The sequence below is a fragment of the Chelonoidis abingdonii genome, chromosome 2 (genome assembly GCF_003597395.2).
Source record: "Chelonoidis abingdonii isolate Lonesome George chromosome 2, CheloAbing_2.0, whole genome shotgun sequence".
Lineage (NCBI taxonomy): Eukaryota > Metazoa > Chordata > Testudines > Testudinidae > Chelonoidis > Chelonoidis abingdonii.
Genome location: NC_133770.1, coordinates 266,082,052 through 266,103,279, shown reverse-complemented (window position 1 = coordinate 266,103,279; position 21,228 = coordinate 266,082,052). Strand labels below are relative to the sequence as shown.

At 37.8% G+C, this 21,228-nt stretch overlaps 1 protein-coding gene across 22 annotated transcripts in view; it reads right to left on the bottom strand.

Moving 5' to 3' along the window:
* The window catches only part of RIMS2 (regulating synaptic membrane exocytosis 2), an 848,125-nt gene that overhangs the window by 176,981 nt on the left and 649,916 nt on the right, over positions 1 to 21,228 (bottom strand). For 6 of the 22 annotated variants that reach the window (XM_075063163.1, XM_075063164.1, XM_075063165.1 and 3 more), the window contains 5 exons: positions 19,537 to 19,602; positions 15,070 to 15,132; positions 3,275 to 3,454; positions 2,064 to 2,173; positions 1,069 to 1,101 (listed from right to left, as the gene is read on the bottom strand). In XM_075063163.1, coding sequence (XP_074919264.1) covers positions 1,069 to 1,101; positions 2,064 to 2,173; positions 3,275 to 3,454; positions 15,070 to 15,132; positions 19,537 to 19,602 — 452 coding nt within the window. The remainder of the gene's footprint in view (positions 1 to 1,068; positions 1,102 to 2,063; positions 2,174 to 3,274; positions 3,455 to 15,069; positions 15,133 to 19,536; positions 19,603 to 21,228) is intronic. The other 16 variants (XM_075063172.1, XM_075063175.1, XM_075063178.1 and 13 more) reach the window with 5 other exon arrangements.

Genomic DNA, 21,228 nt, shown 5'->3' with positions numbered 1-21,228 from the left:
CATAGTGAACAACGGCACAGGCGTCATGTTGTATATTATCTCCTGGGATAGCTAGACTATATTTAACTGTGATATATGCATTTTCACAACACAAAAGACACTGCAGAAAAGTACACACTAGGGTAATGATCCAGAGAGTCTGATTCCAAAATTGAAATAAACACCATAAACACTAAATAAAAAATCTGTTGAGACAGATATGTATAGACCCTCAGTGACATAAAAAAGGACTGCAATTGATATCTTCTGGTTTGTCATGAAGCAAACTGAGTATCAAAGCTGGCATTAATTCTATGAAATATTTTTCACTTCTGTGGGGAGATTAATTTTTAGCAAAATTCTTATTGCTTTTTGTTTTAAGACTACCTTGATTCGGGAATTTTTACTTCTCGGTCCAATGGGTGTGACTTAAAATTCAGCAATTGCTTTAGACAACAAAATAATGTTACATGTGAACACTAATGCCTCAATCCCATAAAGATGTATGTACAGGCTTAACATTAAGCACACTGAGAAGCCCAACTGAAATTCATAGGACTACTGTAGTCCTTAAATTTGAATAACGCCTAAGATCTTGATACTGAAAACAGTAATACATGTGTTTAACTTCATGCACATGAGTAGTCCAGCTGACTTCAGTAGGACAACTCATGTACATTTGTGCAGGATCAGGCCTCAATATTTCCTATACTATCTAAGGAATCATATACAGTCTGAGTCTGTAAGGTACTAAAGCACGTGTCTAACTTTAAGCACATGAAGTGGTCTCATTTAATGCAATGTGACTACTTATATGCTTAAAGTTAGGCACATGCTTAATTACTTTGCTCAACTGTGGCCATATTTAGATAGTTATCTAAAGCAAAATTCTACATTTTTAGGGCTGACCACTGTACAATTTATGAACTACAAAACACATGAGTGAATAATTATCACACAAATTCTTCCACTGACCTAATAAAAGTCTAAGCAATCAAGCAACATCAATTGCAGTTGGGTTTATTTTTGCTTATACAGCCTCCCAAAAAGACTTTCAAGCAGAAAACAAACCCTCTTTTATGTACAGACCTTCATAAGGTTCTATCTCCTTGTCTCCATTGTCTAGGGAGAATAAAAATAAAACAAAAAAGGGAACCAAAGAATAGGGGTTAAAAACAACAGCACTTTTACAAAAGGTATAACACACATCTTCATAAGGAGAAAAAAAGGAGAATGCCTGGGCATTTAGACTGATTTTGCAAAGCGCGTCTATATACAATCAATAGAAAAGCTGAAAATATATTTGATGCCAAAAATGTAGTTTTTTTCCTATGATTTTGAAGATTCCTGAAAATGTTTTGTCTACTGAACAATGCTTTCATGAGGCATTCAGAGGAACAGTATTGACAGTATCCATAAAATATGCATCACCAAACATCTTGCTGGTATTTATTTTTGTTGTTAAAAATGATGACCTTTTTTCTGTTTCTTCTGTGTCAAGAGTGATATCTATATTTATGCATGAGCTAATCATCCTTTGTACTTGTGAGATTTTTCCTTTATTGCTGTTAGCATAGGAGCTTTGTACTACTATTCTACCACACACTAATCCTGATCCTAGAAAGGATTCTACATTCTCAACACCAGGGAAGACAGTGGGCACTCAGAACCTTTCAAGATTGGACATTTTATGAAACACATTCATTACACCAGAGTTTTATCAACAAAATGCAAAGCAACTGATATAGGAGCTTCTGCTTCTGTTGAAGTTAGTGCAAAATGTACATCAACTTCAATGGGAACAGAATTGAGTCAATACATAGTCCACTTTGGTCTCTGTTTATTGAATTGTATTGATAGTATAGATTAGTTTAATTCAAGTGGCATTAGATGTTAGACTGACTTTGAAAGAAATGGTGGATGGTACAAAACACAAAACTATTGGCAAATTCTGGTTCTACACAGGAAAAACTCAAGACATTTAGGTTTTAATTCCAAAAGAAAGGCAGTAAATAATAACCAATCCCCGCTTCATTTTAGCAATCCACAACCAATTCTGAAGTCACAAAAAAAAAATCACTTACTTCTTTCCAATGTCCCCTTTGGTGGGAGCTGCGGTAGCTGCCTGCCCCTTCGTCCTGCTACTGGAGTACTTGATGGGCTTGTTTGGACAGACCCAGTTCGAGGATGTGACCTACAGAACACACATCAAAACAAAACATGCCCTTTTAAAGTCACATTCATCCTTAGATACCTACAGAGCTAATACAATGACTATGAAAATGTTGGTGCACTTAGGACCTTTGAGGTACTGTAATGGTACTGCTGTCTTTTTTCATAAAAGGACTAGCTGACAATTAAACAGAGAAAACTCTGTCTGAAGAAAAAAGCCAAAATAAGGCTAAATATTGACACATAATGTATTTGTGTAGCTGACTCTGCATATTTTCTGTGTGTATGTATTCATGTATGTGCATGTGCGCTTTTATTATATACACACATACATATAAAACGATCTAGGGGCCACATGCTAAGATCCTTATTACGTTATATTCAGTTAAGCTTTGGGTTGGACTATGTAAAAAAGAAGTAAAATAGAGAGAAATGACATCACGATTTGGTTCTTGATATAATTAGCTTTCACTATCAGAAAGCCAAGGAATATATTTTACAATCTTAATATGAGGTGATGATTCATTCAACTTCCTACTCGACCAAACTGGCTGCACATATAGTCGTACTTCCTTTACTGTAGTTGCACTAAAGGGAGTTTACATAAATTGGCAAAATTCTTTATCAGTAGTAATATAATGTACTTAAATGGGTACAAAACAGACTATGGCACAGTAAAATGTAGTCAGAGAAAACAGTGGTTAATACACAACGTTAGTACAATCCATTTAAAGAAACTTTTTAAAAAAAAAATAGTTTCATTTGATGTTGTTATGATGGTTGTTCCATAAGCGATGTCTGATGAACACAAACAATTTCTCATTCTGTAAGATAAGAACATAATAGTTATGAGGTGCTTTATGTGAGAAATCACCCAGGATTCCTGATAAATGAGAAATCACAAAACAAATGTAGTTAAATACGTTAGTAAACAAATTACAATGGCAGCCACACCATTATATCCACAAGAGAATATAAATAGTGTGTTGGCACTGACAGGGTTAGTATCTACTGCTACTAGTGATCAGCCAAAGATGGAAGGCGATACCAATTAGCTACTGGGAAAATAAAATGTGAGTTGGTGGGGCAAAGGGAATTAGTCTGATTGATTTGTCTGTTTCACCTCGATAAGGCAGGTGAAGGAGGGGCAGATCTTCCAGTCATTAATGAAGGCATCGACCTCATGAGGTTTGAGTCAGGACGCTCTGTGGATCGGGAGCGGGAGTTGGTCCGCTCTAGCACAGGACGCTGTTCTGTTGATCTGGATCTTTGATATGGCTGTCTATCTGGTGCTTCACAATTCCTGTAATGTTAGTCAAAAAGCAGCTCAGTTGACCTTTAACTGTTCTGTTAGTTATAAAATATGCTGCTTGGTATTGATTTGGAGAAAAATCATTGTTAAATACACTTTGGTAACTTTTCTGAGTTCGCTTCTTGATAACATACAGTATTTATAGATGTATGCGGTCTCTTATCCAAAACTCTGGATAAATGGGCTAAAGTGTTTTCTGTGTCTCAATAATGACTTTCCATGCTATAATCTGTTTCCAGGCAATTTCTCAGCAAAACACTATTATTTTGTTAACCAACTACACCAGTGCACCAAACATTGAAGGAAAAATCGATTTGATTTGAGAATATTAAGCCTAGTTGATGTTAATAAGTTGCCTGGTTCTGCATTCTCGCTCATATAAGTAGTTCTTACTGATTACATTAGCTTCATTAGCACTATTCATATGAACAAGGGTTTGCAGGATAAGGCCCACAGTAAATATTTTACAAGCTATATCTGATCTAATTACAGTATGTTGATGTCAGCTCTAAGACTTAACTTCAGAAACAAAGGACATTAAGGATGGCTTCATAAAGCTGTAGTACTCAATGTTCTGGTTAATAGAGACCCCTAGTACCACTATCAAAGTACACATTCAGATGTCCCACAGGGTAACATCAGATTTGTCTCTGGTAAAAGTTATCTTCCTGTTTTCTTGATCTAATGTATGGTACCAATGTAATGACAGAAAGAGGAAAAAATTGAGATGTGAAAGGAAAAGATGGGCAAAAGAAAATAAGAGGTTCCAAAACAGCTGACTAAATTAAGATATAGTGCAAAATAATTTGTAGGATTCACCTTCATTTGTACTGAAATAATTATTGGATTTCTGTAGTACTTTTCTATCTCACGTCATAGTCTGATCCTTTTGCTTGCAAAGGGGAAAAAGTTGGCTAGCAACTTCCTTAATTATACACATCTATTTTAAATTTTAAAACTAGGTTGTACATATTAGTTGGGCTGAATCTGTAATCATTTGTACCTCACACACCTCCAATGGAGTTGATGGAATCTCGACAGAATTACAAACTCTTAACCTAATAGTACCTTTTAAGGCTCTTCCTACAGCTAAGTCCTGTATTTTACAATGAAGATGGTTAATAAGAAGAGTGACTGAATGGTGATTAAATGTAACAAAAAGTCAAGTTTTAATTAGTATTTTAAATAGAGAGAGAGACTGCAGGCAGCCTCATTATGAAGAGTCTTACGTTATTAACAGCATTATTTTTATAAAAGCCAGTACTGAGGCAGAGCAAAGTTTTCTCTAGGGCTGCTAACTTTGCTGAGTGCTTTGATAAAAGGGTTATTAAAATGAATGTCTGTTCGCACCTTCCATGAGGTATAACTGAATTCGTAGAAAACAAAATGAAATTCCCCCAGACAGGTCCAGAATAATGCCAGTCACCATTACCCTACTTCTAAAGCTCCCAACAAACAAAACACACCACAATGAGACACATAATAGTAACTATAAACTGAAGGCACTGACAATCAGGGTAGAAGTAAAACTAGCCTGGCACAAAAGCACAAAGATTACCTCATGTCTTCTTCTGGCTCTATCAATTCTGTTTCTGAATGGGAAGCTTGATCAGCCAAAACATCCACTGTCTCGCTTCTTTAACATTGAGGATAAACAAAGAAGTGTAACCTCAGCTTTGTAGTAGATGTTGCTTAGCTTAGATAACCATTTAAAGAAGGAGTTCAGTGCTACAAAGGAGTAAGGGAGTCAAGCATCCACATGGTGGTGAAAAAATAAGCTTTCTCTGGTTACAGAAATAAATTCTGAGAAAAGCAATTCCCCCCTAGACGTGAATTATAAAAACAGTGCTTGACTGAAGCCAGACTCTGCCTAGTCCTTGTGCAGGTGGGAAAGAGAAGGAGTTGGCACAAGGAACATCTGTCTCTCTTCCTTCTGACTTCCACAGTGGGGCCAAGCACAATAGGAGTTCTTATACTAAGGGAGTGAGAAAACCCTTGTAGAACTAGTGCTGCTTCCGTGCTCATCTCTGTAAAAGAGGCAGTCTCTGCCCACTGTAGGAGTTGGGTTTGCTGTCTGGGATCAGGCAGTGCCTGGTCCTTGCACCCTCTTCAGAAGGGGTGCACATGCTGTAATTTGCAGAAGAGATACAATGCCATCCAAAGAACCAGCTGCAGAAATGCAGCTCCACATCACCTATAATATATCGCTGTATTGGTCACAATCTGGCATAACAGTGGATGGATGAAATTTTTTAAAACCCCTAAGTGACTTAGAGGCGTAAGTCCTACTGTCAATTGACTTTCAGTGGGACATGAGTGCCTGAGTAACTAAGGTGCTTTTAAAAATCCTATCCAATAATTTATTGCATATGAACTACTGAAAGCCATTTTAAAGGGGAAAAATAGATAGTCAAAGTTAAAGCTATCCAACACCCACAGTATTACTTAAAGTGTTTTGAAACTCCTTTGCATCACCAATAGACTTTGTGCAAAGGTTTTCATTTTTAAATCTAATGAAATGTCAGTATGGCCTCCCACTTCTCCTTTAGTACTACCTACGTCACCATACTTCTGTCTCTACTGGCAAAGAACATTCACTTTAGGTGTTCTATTCTCTTATCAGCGTGTGGGAGATTTGTGCATATAATTCTCCCACACACTGATGGAAGAATGGATCAGTAGGTGTTTACATCTTAACCAAGCATATCCATCACATTGACAAAGTTTCAGCTTTCTGTAAGGCACCATGTAGAACAGCACTCTGGCTATTCTAAGTTTAAAATAAACACTTTAAAAGGCCAAAATTTAGAATTACCAAGATGTTATAAGGAAAGTCACCCCTAGTTTACAGTTATAATTGTAAATTCTGTTCACTAGCATTTAATTTGAAGGGTTACAATGCCTTGAGTTAACTACTAACTTATGTGCATTGGTTCATGCTCATATTCTGGGAATGTCCAAAGTTAATAGTTTTTTTGATACACAAAGTTACCATTTCTAATTTTTAATTATTCAAAAATGAATGTTACTTTTCTTAACAAGTAAAAAGTAGAATCTTCATCAAATGAATAAATAGTAATTTATCCAAGTGCATTTGTACAGAAAGACTTTTAGGAGGCAAACAAGAGTGTATAATCATAAAAGCTGTCAGTGTATGCACACAGACATCTCACTATTTCTCAAAACGATTGGACGTTCTTCCCATATTTTAGCTGCCATCCCATGTGCAATATTAATTTTACTGTGCACAATACATAAAAAGTAGGTTATAGTAGTAGGCCAGTTAAAATCAGTTTGTTAAAATTTCAAAAGTAGTTAATATGTCCTTGTAACAAAAAACTGAAGAAAAAGAAGTATAAATGTGCACTATGGAAGGGGTTTTAATGCAACTTTTGTGATCATATCAAGCTTTCACTACTTCTAAAAACACTTAGCAAATAACAAGAGAAATACAAAAGGTACAATATCTAATAGTCACTACTTCAAGAATAGGCCAGCTATTATCCAATGGGATACCTGTCAGTGTCCGTGGAAGGTTGCTGGATTTCAATCCTTGGACATGCTGTTCTTCTACTAGCTATAGGAACTCTGCTGTTTAGTCACAGACACAAGATCCTCTGTTAGCATAACATAAATAAGCATGTCTGCAAAAAGTGAGATTTCTAGTAATACCATTGAGTCATGAATGTCGTAACAGGAAGTGTGTGAAGATGTGAAGAAGCAGTTCGTTGTAACAGCACAGAGATAGAGAAATACTGTAGCTAGTTAGAAGCAGCAGGTTAATTTCATTTTTATGAGGATCATAATCAAATAAGTATAAAGAAGCTTAACATAATATAAAAGTATGCTCTTGTATAGTATTTAATGCAGAAAAGAGTTCAATGCTTGCACCTACTCTAGAAAATAAAAGATAAATAAAGTAATGTATGTGAATAGTCAATCAAATATTATATGGCATATACTATTGTGTGTGTGTTATAACTATATAGAGAATAAGTAATGATATAGTATAAAAATTTTCAGTGGAACTACACTCATTATCTGACTCTTCACTGACATCAGTTTGGGATGGTTGCATTACATATGAACAATGCCGTAAGTGAATTACACTAGTCATTCCAAGCAAGTGCCAACAAAACCTTTATGCCACACCATAGTATCATGTCATCTGTTAATGTTAGAACTACTATTACAGAAATATTTTAAGAAGTTTTTAAAAACTGATTTGGTCCATTTTTTCCTATTTTTTCTTCCTATAATGCCAATTCGCTTAATTCTGTTGTCCATCTTTGACCTGAGCAGATAGTCAAATTTCAGGGCCCTGGGGACATTCTACTTGGAAGCAGAAATTAATGGAGACTAGTATTCTTTAGAGTGACCATACAGCAAGTGTGAAAAATTGGGATGAAGGTGTGGGTAATAGGAGCCTATATAAGAAAAAGACCCCAAAATCGGGACATCTGGTCGCCCTAGTATTCTTTGATGCAATCTTGTTTATTTATAAGGACTATACAAAGTCCTCCTTCAACAAAAGAATGAAGAACCAAAAGAAAGAGAAGCAGTTTCTCAGTTTATAGCCCCAAGCCTCTTTAGCCAATATGCCAAGAATCTCTCTAACTTTTCCCATTTCACCCTATGCTCACAGGCTCTTGCTGGACTTGCTTGCTTTTTGACTCTTTCTCTTTCTCTGTTCTCATCTGTGCTCAGCGTGTGTGTGTTCTGCTTTCCCTCACAGACATCCACATCCACCTATTTGATCATAATACCAAGTGGAATCTCCCGCCCACCTGGTGCTGGTTTCCAGGCACACTCTATTTGGCCTTGTTTTAGGTTTGGCCCCTTAAATATCTCTTACAACTATCTTAAATGAAGGGCGCATTCAATCATCAGTTTGAATGAAGTTTTAACCCATTGCAAGGTTTTACCCAACTCATAATAATACCATGAGTTCCACAACATGGACCTTGGAAGAAAAGAGAAAAAATAACTAATACGTTTTAAAAATACTTCCAAAAGTTACCTGAATACCTTTTCCTTACATTATATCTCAGTTTAAATATTTAAAAAAAAATCTCACTAACATCCAAGACTTGGTACAAGTAGAGTGTGTACTGTTCAGAAAAAGCAGCAGAGAATCCTGTGGCACCTTATAGACTAACAGACGTTTTGGATCATGAGCTTTCGTGGGTGAATACCCACTTCGTCAGATGAATGTAGTGGAAATTTCCAGGGGCAGGTATATATTGCTGCAGAGCTAGGTAACGAGTTAGTTAATCAGGAGGATAGCCCTGTTCCTAGCAGTGAGGTGTGAAACCAAGCAGGAGAAACTGTTCTGTAAGTGGAAGCCATTCACAGTCTTTGTTCAACCCGAGTGATTGGTGTCCAAATTTGCGATGAATTGAAAGTCAGCGTTTCTCTTTGAAGTCTGGGTCTGAAGTTTTTTGCTGCAGGAGGCCACCCTTAAAGGTCTGCTTATGTGGCCCAGGAGGTTGAATGCTTCGTACACATTTTTGTGTAATATTGCCATCTATATCTGATTTGTGTCCATTTATGCCTTTTCATTAAGAGACTGTCCAGTTTGCGTGTTACATAGCAGAGGGTATTGCTGCTGTATGTGTCATAACTACATTGTTGGAGCGGAGGTGATGAACCGTGATGGTGTGGCTATTCTGTTAAGGTCCTGTGATGAGTGTCGCCGTGTAGATATGGGGCAGATTGCATTCGGGTTTGTTGCATGGATTGGTCCTGAGCTAGACGCTACTATGTGCAGTTGCAGTTGCTGGTGAGAATACGTTTCAGGTTGGCGAGTGTTCTGTGGCAAGGATTGGCTGCCACCCAAGCCTGGCAAGTGTGGGATCGTTGCCAGATGAGTTGTAGATTCCCCCCATGATGATGCGTTGGAGGGTGTTTTAGGCTGGGCTGATGTGATGGCCAGTTGAGTCACTTAGATTTGCTTTCAGTTGGGTTTTCTTCAGTAGGAGGCTCTGGGTACACGTTGGCTCGTTGATCTGTTTCCTCATTTCCTCATGCGGGTATTGTAGTTTGGTAATGCTTTGAGAATTTTGTAGTGTTGTTCTGTCCGAGGGTTAGAGCCATAGTGTGTAACCTCAGTGCTTGGCTTAGACATGGATCGTGTGATGTGCCCGTGGATGGAAGCTGAGAGGATGAAGTAGGCATAGCGGTCAGTAGGTTTTCACATAGGTGGTGTTAATGTGACCGTCACTTAGTTTGCACGCGTTGTCTAGAAAGATGGACTCCGCGTGTAGATTGGTCAGGCTGAGTTGATGTGTGGGGTGAAGCTTGAAAATCACCACTGTGAATTTTTTCCATGTCTCCTTCCATGGGTCCAATGATGAAGATTGTCCATCAATCTAGTGTAGGTAGAGAAGGGGCGTGAGTGGACGAGCTGAGAGCGTGTTCCGTCGCATAAATTTGGGCATATTGTGGCCATGCGGGTGCCATAGAGTGCCACTATCTGAGAAATATATTTATCAAATTAATAGTAGTTGTGTGAGTATAAGCAAGACTGCCAGGCCCAGTGTTGCTGTGCATATCGGATATGTTCCCTGAAGCTTTGATTCCATCTGTTGTGGATGTTGTAGTAAGAGCCTCTACATCATGTGGCTAAATGGTGTTTTCTGGAGTGACGCAATGCATTGTTAGTTTCCCAGACATCAGTGGTGGTCACGGAGATAGCTGGGAGTGCTTGGTGTCTGTCACCAACTGTTCAGAAAGGATTCAGGATTTCTAATTATTTAAAAATCTTCTAATAAATTCTTCAAGTTGTCACAGATCTATTTATACACTTTAAATGCAAAGCACACAGCACCATGAGTGATACATTGTTAGCTTAATGTAAGAGGACCCCTTTCCACCTTTGAGTATGTTTATGCTACCCACCTTACTAGCTGACTGTCAGGAGTGACGTAGAAGTTAAGCCTGAAGTAATGTATGCCTAGCTTTAATGCGCGAGGATGCACACGCTCAAATTACAACAATCAGCAGCAGCTAATCCAATCACTCTGCTATCCATCTATGTCCCTAATCAAATCAATGTGTAACTCCAGTGCTGTTTGAAGTTGGTCCTCTTATTTCAAGTACCATATCTTTAGTGCAGTAACTGAGTGTACTAACTCAAGCAACTGTTGCAGTGAGACAAGCCTAGCAGTTCTAGTGACTCTGACCTTCCTGCTTTTAAACGCAGGTCAGAGTGCACTAGAACTTTTAGTGCACACTAGTGGTCACAGGACCAGTTAGTATTCAACAGCTACTGCCATACCACCCTCTTGCATGCCTATGTCTATTGGACAAACCATAAGATATTTCTCAGAAATTAGCATACCAATCCACATGTACAGGACCTCTGCATGCATACAATGGCAGGCTTGACTTATTTTTTTCAGTATGGCTCTTATTACATTTATACAAAAATCTTTAAAAACAATTTGAGCGTGTATAAACAGATTAGAGTTAATAGAGCGAAGTCTTTATATCTCTTTTGACTGTAAGGTTAACAAGTTTCAGTAAGCCTGGCTGTCACGACCAGAGGACCAATCATGGGACAGGATACTTCAATCTTGAGGGAGGAAGTTTTGATGGTTCTTAGTTTTTGGTGTTTTTCTCTGGGTCTGAGAGTGACCGACGTGCAACCAGGTTTTCTCCAATCTCTCCAATACAGTCTTATAGTTTAAAATGAATACTAGCTAGATAAGGCAGTATAGGCTTATGTTTTCTTTTGAAATGTCTTGTGAAGATTAATGTGCATTGGTGGAGTAGAATTGTGGATTGGTTGAGAGTTCAAATTTCTATTTGCCTGAAGGATTTTAATTTGACTTGAATACTTAGGGTAGGAGGTTTCCCAGTGCCTATAGTAAAAAAAACCGTACCTTAATCCATCTTAAATTTACAAAGATAATTTTTACTTTTTCTTCTTTAATTAAAGTTTTTCTTGTTTAAGAACCTGATTGTTTTTGTGATTCTGGTGTTGAGACCCAGGGAACTGGTCTGGATTCACAGGATGTCGGGAGAAGGAGGGAAGGGGAAGAAGGCTATTTCTCTCTGTGTCAGGATTACTTTCTCTCTCGGAGAGGAGAGGAGGGAGGCATTTTCTCTCCTGTTTAAGATTCAAGGAGTTGAATCACAGTGATCTTCCAGGGACCAGAGGGAAGCTGGGAGAATGTAAAGGGGAAAGGTTTACTTTCCTTTGTTAAGATCAGAGGTTCTGGTCTTGGTCTGTTCTTGGCAAGTTTTTGGGACCAGAGTGTACCAGGCACTGGAATTCCTGGTTGGTGGCAGCGCTACAAGTACTAAGCTGGTAATTGAGCTTAGAGGAATTCATGCTGGTACCTCATCTTTTGGACGCTAAGGTTCAGAGTGGGGAATTATACCATGACAGAGTAGTTGGATATTTATGCAAGGTATCCTTTCACTATATGAATGTGAACAAATGTAAACACTCTTTTGCTATCATTTTGAATATATTAATTAAAAAAAAACAACAACCCAGGTTTCTTGTATTCATGGGACCTCTTCTCCATCCTCCCACCACTTACAGAAACACAACTGTCTTTCAGCGGCGCTTTGTATCTCAGCAACCACTTTTGGCTCTCTCCCTCTAATCTCGCTTCTCTTCTGCTGTCTTATCCTCTCCCACAGCCCATTCCCTTACAACTGAGTATACTAAACCTCTATCAATGTTAATAGAAATACTAAAATTATTCAAACATGAAAATCCAGAATTAAGTCTTACATTATATGTTTAAAATGATATTTTCCCCTAGGTAATTCAGTGTATACAAAAATTCACCCACTCACTGGAAAGCTCTGAAATATTCAATTAAAATGGCAACTTAAAATGGAAAGATGTATATGCACGGTAGCAATTTTCAAAATTCCCTACTGACCATGTAATTTAATGAATGAGAAGCAAAGGCTATATCAGGCAATACAAACAGAAACAATGCCCAATAAAGGCTCAATTCCTTAAAGGCACTGAACACTCTAGTCCAACCCAGCAAAACACTTAACTACATGAGTATTCCCACTGATGTCAATGGGACCATTCTCAGACTCAGTATTAAAAGTGTTTTGCTGGACTGGGTTTGAGTGCACAGAACCTTTCAGAGTTGAACACTACATTTGGATGAAAAACATGACATAGAATTCAGCCTACAACAGTTAGTGTCATAGGTTCAGCCTCTGCTCTGAATTTCTGGGGTTTTGTTCCAAATCTTATATGCTACTAATAACACAATTTCTGATTTAATTTTCCTTTATTTTTCACTAGTAATTTGCTTTTAAAAGACTGATTCCCTGGGAGATCTTTAATTGTAATTCTAAGAGTCCACAGAAAAGCTTTGATTCTGGAAAGATTTATGTATCTGCTTAACTTTATGCACCAGACCGTAGTGCCATATGTCAATGGGACCACTTGCAGGGTGTAAATCTGGCCTCACTGAAATCAATGGGAGTGTTGCCATTGACTTTAAAAAAGGTCAGGATTTGGCCCAAAGTCCGTGGAATTAATCCCTTGTTTAATTTCTCTCATAATAATGTAATTAATTTAATTATTTGAAAAGTTTGCATAATTAAGGATTTTTAAAATATTCAAAATATTCTTAATGGTCTGGTTAAATGTCAAATTGAACCATAGCTTCCCCAAACCAACTTTTGCTTTTTTTGTAACAGCTGTGCTGATCTTAATTAAAATTGGTACACAGGGTACCAACATAAACTGTTCCTTGAATTACAAACTTTGGTTATTTTTTTCTCTGATACCTTACCATATTAAACTCTATTATGAGCTGAGCCTAAGAAAGATCAGATAAATAATAAAGTATTCTAAGTTTCTAGTGCAACAAAATGGCTTAGACCTTCAACTTTTATTTTTTTTTGCACTTCATAGCATTAGTTTAAATGGACCAAATTAATATTTTTTCGAATTTGGAGTTTAAAAAACCAACAAGACGGAGCTAGGACCTGCTACGTCAATTTTCAATACAAATATATTTTTATACTACAACTACTGATAGATCACTTAATTGCAGATGTGCTGATGGAATCTTGTATTGACGGGAAACTGTCAAATTGGAAAACAAATAATCAGTGGAACATTTTGTACCTAATACCATCACAAGGAATATCTTATATATCTAGAACAGAAAAAGATAATAAAAAGCATTCATTTTTTAATTTCATTTGCATGGCTTATGCACTGTTTCAGGAGAATTTCACATGCATGCTCTACCCCAGGCTGTGCAAGAGGATGTTCCCCATTACCCGTTAAACTGAAACTGAAAAGTCAGCAGGCAGGTGAGTGCACAGAAAGAAAAGGGACAGGAAAGGACGTTGGATGATGTTGTTCTGGGGCACAGCCAAAAGTCTGTTACAAACATAGCTGCAGAGCAGGAACACTGATTAATTTTTTTTTATTTTGTCAGAATTCTCTGGGTGAGTGGTATTGGTGGCCTGTGATACACAAGGATGCCAGACTAGATGGCTAACAAAAAATTCTCATTAACACTGGAACACACACAGCAAATACAAATTACTATTTTAGTTAAATCTTTAGTCTTAAAGATATTAAAATAAGTGATCACATATCTACAATTTCTTTCAATATACATGGTCAATCGTTCACACTTGTACAGTCTATAATAATCAGATCAGCTTAGCTTGAGACTTGTTCATCTGTTTTATAAAGGCAAAAATATATTTGATTAAATATTTCTGCAAAGTTAAATGTCTACTTTGTGCTGCTATAGAAAAATGAATAAATACACCATTTCCATACTAGAGACACAAATAATGTTACTAAAGAAACAAAATGAAAATATAACTTTTTACTCTTTCAATGGTTATGGAATTTTTTCTATATTACTTTACAGTTGAAAAATTGGCACATGTAGCATTTCAAATATCCATTTATATTTACAGGCTTTATTTTGTGTAATTTAAAACATATTTTTGAGATTTAAAATATTATAGGACAGAGACATATAAGTGGTTATTATTTTTATATAATGAATTCATATTTATCCTAAAATAAATAGAAGGCATTTTTACATAAAATTATTGTTAAAGAAAAGAAAAGAAAAGAACACTGCAGGTGCACTGATGAATACCTTAACCAGCCCTCACTACAGAAAAATTCCCAGTAAATCAATGGGAGTAAGGACTTCAGAACTGACCGCATCGCATTTGATCCCCCAAGATCCCACTCAACAAGCCCCCAATGAGGATGCTCACTGCAGTAAGAGCTGGTAGGATCAGGTCCAATTTCTTTAAGCTAAATTCAGTATTGGACTTAAATTTATCTTGTTCCAAATTGTATGTGTCCTTTGTCCACCATAATCCTTTTTCTCAAGAACAACCTGACATATTGAAAAGATTCACATAAAGTAGTTCAAGCATCATCACTGTTCTTTCTATCCTCATAACAGAAACCTTGTAAAGAGAAGCCAACAAATATGCCTTTTCTGGGATCAGTGGAGAAAGAAATGGAGGATGATTTACATCATGTCAGAAATAAAATTTGTTACTACAATTAGTCAACTCTACAAGCAGATTAGGAATACATATTTGGTAACACTACACTCTTTACTTACCCATAGTTTTCAGCTGAACCATTGACTACATGATCTGCCCATGAACTTGCACCATTGTACCACCTTTACAATGTAGTTAAAATAAAGAAGGGTTATAAATAAATATAGGTAATATTAAAAACACTATAATTCATGTGTCATATTTGCTTCTCACTAATCTGGAGATTTTTTTCAATTGCTTCCAATATATTTTCTGCATTTCCTCTTCTTTGCTAAGAGGTATCAGGAAAAACAGCTGCTTTCTGGCAACAGTTATGTATATTTTTTCCAGATCTAATTCCCAACGTATTTCAGTAAGTGAATTATATCATTTTCAACAAGTTTGCCTAACTATTAACTTCTTTCTTCAAGGTTTGATCCTTCAGTGCTTTTGAATGCAACATTTCCATTGCCTTTGAGTCTTTGTGGAATACGTTTAAGATTAGACCATAGAGGGATAGTGTCAAACTTAAAAGCCATATACTGTAAGCCAAACCATTTTCTTTACCTATGTCCTAAAAACACCTCTAAATAGTAAAGCATTTTTAAAAATTCTGTTTACTGTTATCTATTGACGATTTTTTTTTGGTGGGATTTTTAATTTGTTTTGGAGGGAGGTGGAGGGGGGTGTTGCATTTCATTAAGTCCCCACAATGAAAAATCAATGAAATGACAATCATTATTACTCTGCACTGTTCTAGATGAGCTAAACGATTTAAACACGTGTAACATGACATCAGCAACATCAGTCAAAAACAACATCAAGCGGTTTGTATAAAGGTTATTGTAGTGGGGTGGCCATCCCCCCTCCTGCCCTGAAGGGCTTAAAACAGCCCTGGGAGAGGGCTGTGGTATGGGAAAATCTGGGATGATTGGGGAAGTAGTCACAGCTGGGCCACGCCCCAGTCAGGCCACAGCTGGCCCTATAAAGAGGCTGTGGGCCGGGAGCACAGGCAGTCTCTCTCTAGGCACAGAGAGAGAAGTCCTGGATGCCTGGGACTTGAGTAAGGTACCAGAGTAGAGCAGTTCTGGGGAATAGGGCAAGAGAGCTGAGGAGCTCCCGCCTGGAAAACCCCAGGCTGCAGGCCTAGCCAAAGGCCTGAAAAGTTACTGGGGTTGCAGTGGTGCAGCCCGGGGGTAGGTGGAGGCAGCAGGTTCAACCCCCCCCACTCCCCCACCAATGATGAGCGATATGGACTGCAATCTGCTCCAGAGTGCGGGGGCTAGATGAGGACTGGCAGTGAACACTGAGGCAAGGTGGGGATAGAGGGTGGGGATTCCCATGGGAGGAGAGCCCAGAGAGTAGGGTACTGCCAGGGAGCAGCACCCAAGGGAGAGGGGTACCCGGGGTCTGGGAGGGACACAGGGTCAGTGACACATTGGCCTGCAGAGGGCACTCCAAGGCTGGAAAGCTAATTCCCATACCGGACCAGCAGGAAGTGCCGCAGGGCTGAGTTGCGTATCGCTACTGTTATGTTTGAATGGAAGCAGAACTGGAAAGAGAGACTCTGGGGGCAGATGGACTCACAACCTCTAAGTTAAATACCTGTCCTTCTTCCAAAAACCACATGATAATCTTCTTACCATTCATTACCCTAAAACTCTGGAAACGTGCAATTCACATAACTCTGGGTTAGAGAGCTGGTGATCCAAAACAACTTTGGTACTACATGGAATCCTCAGATCTCCTGCAAGTGGCCTGGGTATGAAGCATTGAGACTACAGTGGTTTCATGGATCAGTGATCTTCTGAAGATGGTGAACAAGAACTAGGACCGGGATTTTCAAAGAAGTCTATGGGATCCTTGAAAACCAAAGGGAGTTCGATGCCTAATTTCTCTGGGCTCCATTGAAATCCCAGACTAAGTGTCCATGCTGAACTTCTTAGTGATTTTGATACTGTTGAGCACAAGCTATTTGCTGAAACTATTGCAAAATATGGCAAGAATGGATGGAGTAGTTCTTGAGTAACATAGTTCTTTCCTCTGAGGTCTCAGGGTATTGAATTGGAGCAATCTCATGTGAGGTATCACACAATTCTGCTGTCTCCCTTCCTGATCAATGTGTATATTAGGTAGTTAAGGGAAGACAATGAAGTGGAATGGACTTTACTTGCATCTTTACTATGTGGATGTCACTCAGCAGTTCATCTCCATTTCACATCAAACTTGGCTAGAGCAATTGATGGGGTTATGTAGTATCTGGCCAGGACCAAGACTTGGATGAGGCAACTTACACAGGACCCACCAGCTTCTGGATCACAGATTGGCAACTTTTGGCATGTAGCCCATCAGGGAAATCCGCTGGCAGTTCACCAGTCCAGGCCAATGGGGGCTGTGGGAAGTGCTGTGGGCCAAGGGATATACTGGCTGCCACTTCCCGCAGTCCCCGTTGGCCTGGAACGGTGAACCACGGGAGCTGCGATTGGCTGAACCTGTGGACGCTGCAGGTAAACAAACCATCCTGGCCTGCCACTGGATTTCCCTGACATGCCAAAGGTTGCTGATCCCTGTTTTGGATTATCAGGCAATAGAAGAAGGCAAAAGTGCTTCTGATCATGTGTGCTTGACCAACATGTTGCAAACCTGTGTTTCAGGTTCAAAATTTATATCAGTGATCTGCTATTTTGTCAACTGAGGTTTGGATTACTGCAATGCATGCCACAGGAGCTACTTCTTAGGACTGCTCTGAAACCATAGAACATGATGGTCCATTCATTAAAGGGTGTTTCTTAGAGGAAGTGTGTTATCCTTGGTGATCTTCACTGATTTTTCAATCCATTTCTGGTTTTAATCTGTAAAGCCTTAACTGGGTTGGATCTTTGGTTACCTTTGAAATTCCATCTCTTTTCATATTTTAACATGACAATTGAGATCATCTTAGGCACTCAATAACTTAGTTAAATTGGGAGAATGCTAGGGGTGCGGGAGAGGTGCATTTTCAGTTAGGGGTCCTCAACTGTGAAATCAGATTCTCATATCAGTTTGCTAAACTGAGAATTTGTTTACTTCCAGGTTATACTGAAATGTCCATTTGTTCCCTCTGCCTTTTCTTTAGGGATAGGAGTAAGCTGATGGGTTAGGGTGTGATAAAGTTCGAATTGTGGCTTGATCTCATGGATTTGGTGCAACTGAGTTGGTTTTATTTTTGTTTTGTTTTTCTATCTCAGGTGTTTTGGACTGGATGTAGATGGATCCAGAGCAGTGGATGAGACCATTTGTTAAAAATTGCAATACATACATAAAATACAGTCAACTCCTGTTGTCTGCATGATGACTCCATGGCCTTGGAATGGCTGATATTCCCTTCTAACTCAATGACCTTGCCTAATAAGTAATTTACATTTTGATGATGATTATGCTTACATTTATTTTTAATTATTTATAATATAACAATTTTAGGAAGAGAAGTGGCATTTCTTGAGGGAAATCTAGGGTGACGTTCTACACCATATCTTAAAAACAAAGTAAGGAGTGGATGTCACTCAGCAAGGAAAAAATGAGATGGAACACCTGGATACCCAGAGAAGAAGAGTTTTTCTACCTGAGTTAAATTCAACCCTTTGTATGTCTTTATTTTTATTAATAACAGCATTTAAAACAAAATCAGTGCTGTATTAATTATAAAGTTGCCATAGTGGGTGTTTATGAAATGATCAAGACCATCCTGATTTTAGAAAATTAACTGTTTGGATTAATTATATTTTAATAACTATATCAATAAAACATCAAACCTCTATTTAAAAATACTGTAAAGGTCTTTTACTATAGACAGTTGTAATCATAAATACGAATCTAAATTTTACAAAAGAGCTATAAATATGATTGAATTTGCGTATGATGTTCGAATGTAGAATAAATTGTTGTTGTTAATGAGTTACCAATTCTCTTAACTTTTCTCACACTTTTGAGCTGACTAGATGTAGTCTCAGAATTGTGCAAATTTTCAGATGTCCCTCCTAAATTTTGGAGGGACAATAGTGACTCAGTCTTCAGTGCAGCAAAGAACTCAAGCATGTGCTTAATCAAACAGAAATCAATGCAACTACTTGTATGCTTAAAGTTAAGCATATACTTAAGCATTTTGCTGGATCAGAACCTTAAAATAATACAACTGAGAAAACTACACTGCCTTTTTAACTATAAAATTACTTGAAAATCCTAGATATGGGAAGCATATTGAAATTAAGGGGGAAACCACCTAACTCACCTATATTGTTGGTATTTTCCCCCACTCCTCCCTACCAATAAACATGTTTCCAGGTAACATTTGTACTTAAAATACAGAAAGTAGTTCATGTAGTGCTAAAATAACATTTAACTTTTCAAACCACGAAGCCTGATTGCTCCAAATGTAAACAAATACTCCATGAAATGCATTGCAAATCTCAGTATCATGATTCTTGACCAATTGATAATTCTATAGTACACTGCTCACAAAATGTTATATTACTAAAACTTATCTATTTCTACTATATAAATGAAAATACCTTTCAGGAGTATGGGTAGTGTCGTCATAATATGTATTAGGCACTCTTCTCTCCTGCCTAGTCCTCCTGAATGTGAAATAAATAGCACAGATATTTTAGACATTTTAATAGTGCCTTATAATTGAGTGTTTTTCCTTGTTGTATCATAGAGCTGACGTACATACAATATGCTAGTCCACTTCCTGTACAGCAATAGCTACTAAAAACATAAATATTCAAAGCCAAATTAATTAATTTTTTTCACATTCAATTAGTATTCAGCCATGATTAATAATGTATTCAGGCCTTGTGAGCTATACAAAGGTTTTTCCTATCAGCTCAGTCATATCAGCATGTAATGGTGTTTAAGCAGGTGAGTATTTCAGCAAAAATAAGATATGGATGGGTGTTGTAAAATTCCATGATTGCTAACAGAAATCAAAAGTTCATTTCCTTATGGGAAAGTGGAGCAATAAAATAGCTGAATGGATGAGAAATACATCTCCTGTACCTACACACATAAATCAGCTTCCAGTGTTCTCCAAGCACAATCCCTTCAATGTAAACAAAAACGATGAAAATAAAAGGGTCGTGAAGGCATATTAAAAGAATAAAAACCAATGTAATCTCTTAAGTGATGAAGCTGGGCTTTGAGATGCCAGATGAGAAGGGAAGCATTCAAAAGAGTCCACCCAAAACTCAAGTTTGATATGAGTGTGACTAGTGAATATTGGCATAGCTAGACTAGATACACAAAATGTTTTCCTTTTAAAATGAATTTGTAATAAAAATGTTGAGACCATTATGCTATACTTTTGAGTTCTTCTGAGTCTATTTAAAGGGAGTGACTGTGGAAGTGTGAACTGTGATCTGAACCAAAATCATTGTATTGAGTTTGTGAATAAGGAAAGAAATGTAGGAGGAAAGCAGCTAAACAATTTCCCAAGTGTTTATAAAAGAGCAAGTAAAACTCTGAAAGGCCAGCTGACTTTGATCTGAGTAGAAATTAGGTGCTGTGTGGTAAACTGGGGTACCAACTAGTGCAACCATCTGGGCTATTACATTAAAAGAGGTCGATTACAAGTTGGAAACCAGGAGTTCATGAATTAACACAGTATCCTGGTATTAATGGGTTCCAAACAAAAGACAACCTGCAGTAATAGCAAACTGCCATAAAGAACGGCTATTGAAAGATCTAAGACAGTTTGATGTGGCATAGGTTCCCTTTTTGTTTGTGAACAAAGATCCTGAGAGCTATACATGAAGGAAAAGTAGATTTTTACTCTGGAGACACAGGTGGACTCAAATGGCAGCTAAGTCACTGAAAGACATAAAGAAAGCTGAAATGGTTAGAGACCAAATTAAATGATTATCAGGAGAGTTATGAAAAGCTGCAAACCTGTATGGAATGGAGACATAATATAAAGGAAGGCTGAAGAATACAACATCTAGAAAAACTAGAAGCTAAAGGAAGAGCAAAAGAGGAACACGCAGGCAGCCATCTCAAACTGATATCAATAACGGCTACTCTAATTGACAAGAAAGGAGATTCCAATGAGGAGAGCCCATGGGAGGTAAGTAGCTGGCCCTGAAGGATTAACAACAAGCACTGCACGGCAACAATCAAATAGACAGAAGCAGCTAGTAATCCTGATTAATGAGTTCCTAGTGAAAAATATGCTACAAGATACCTTTGGGCCAGAAAAAACCAGG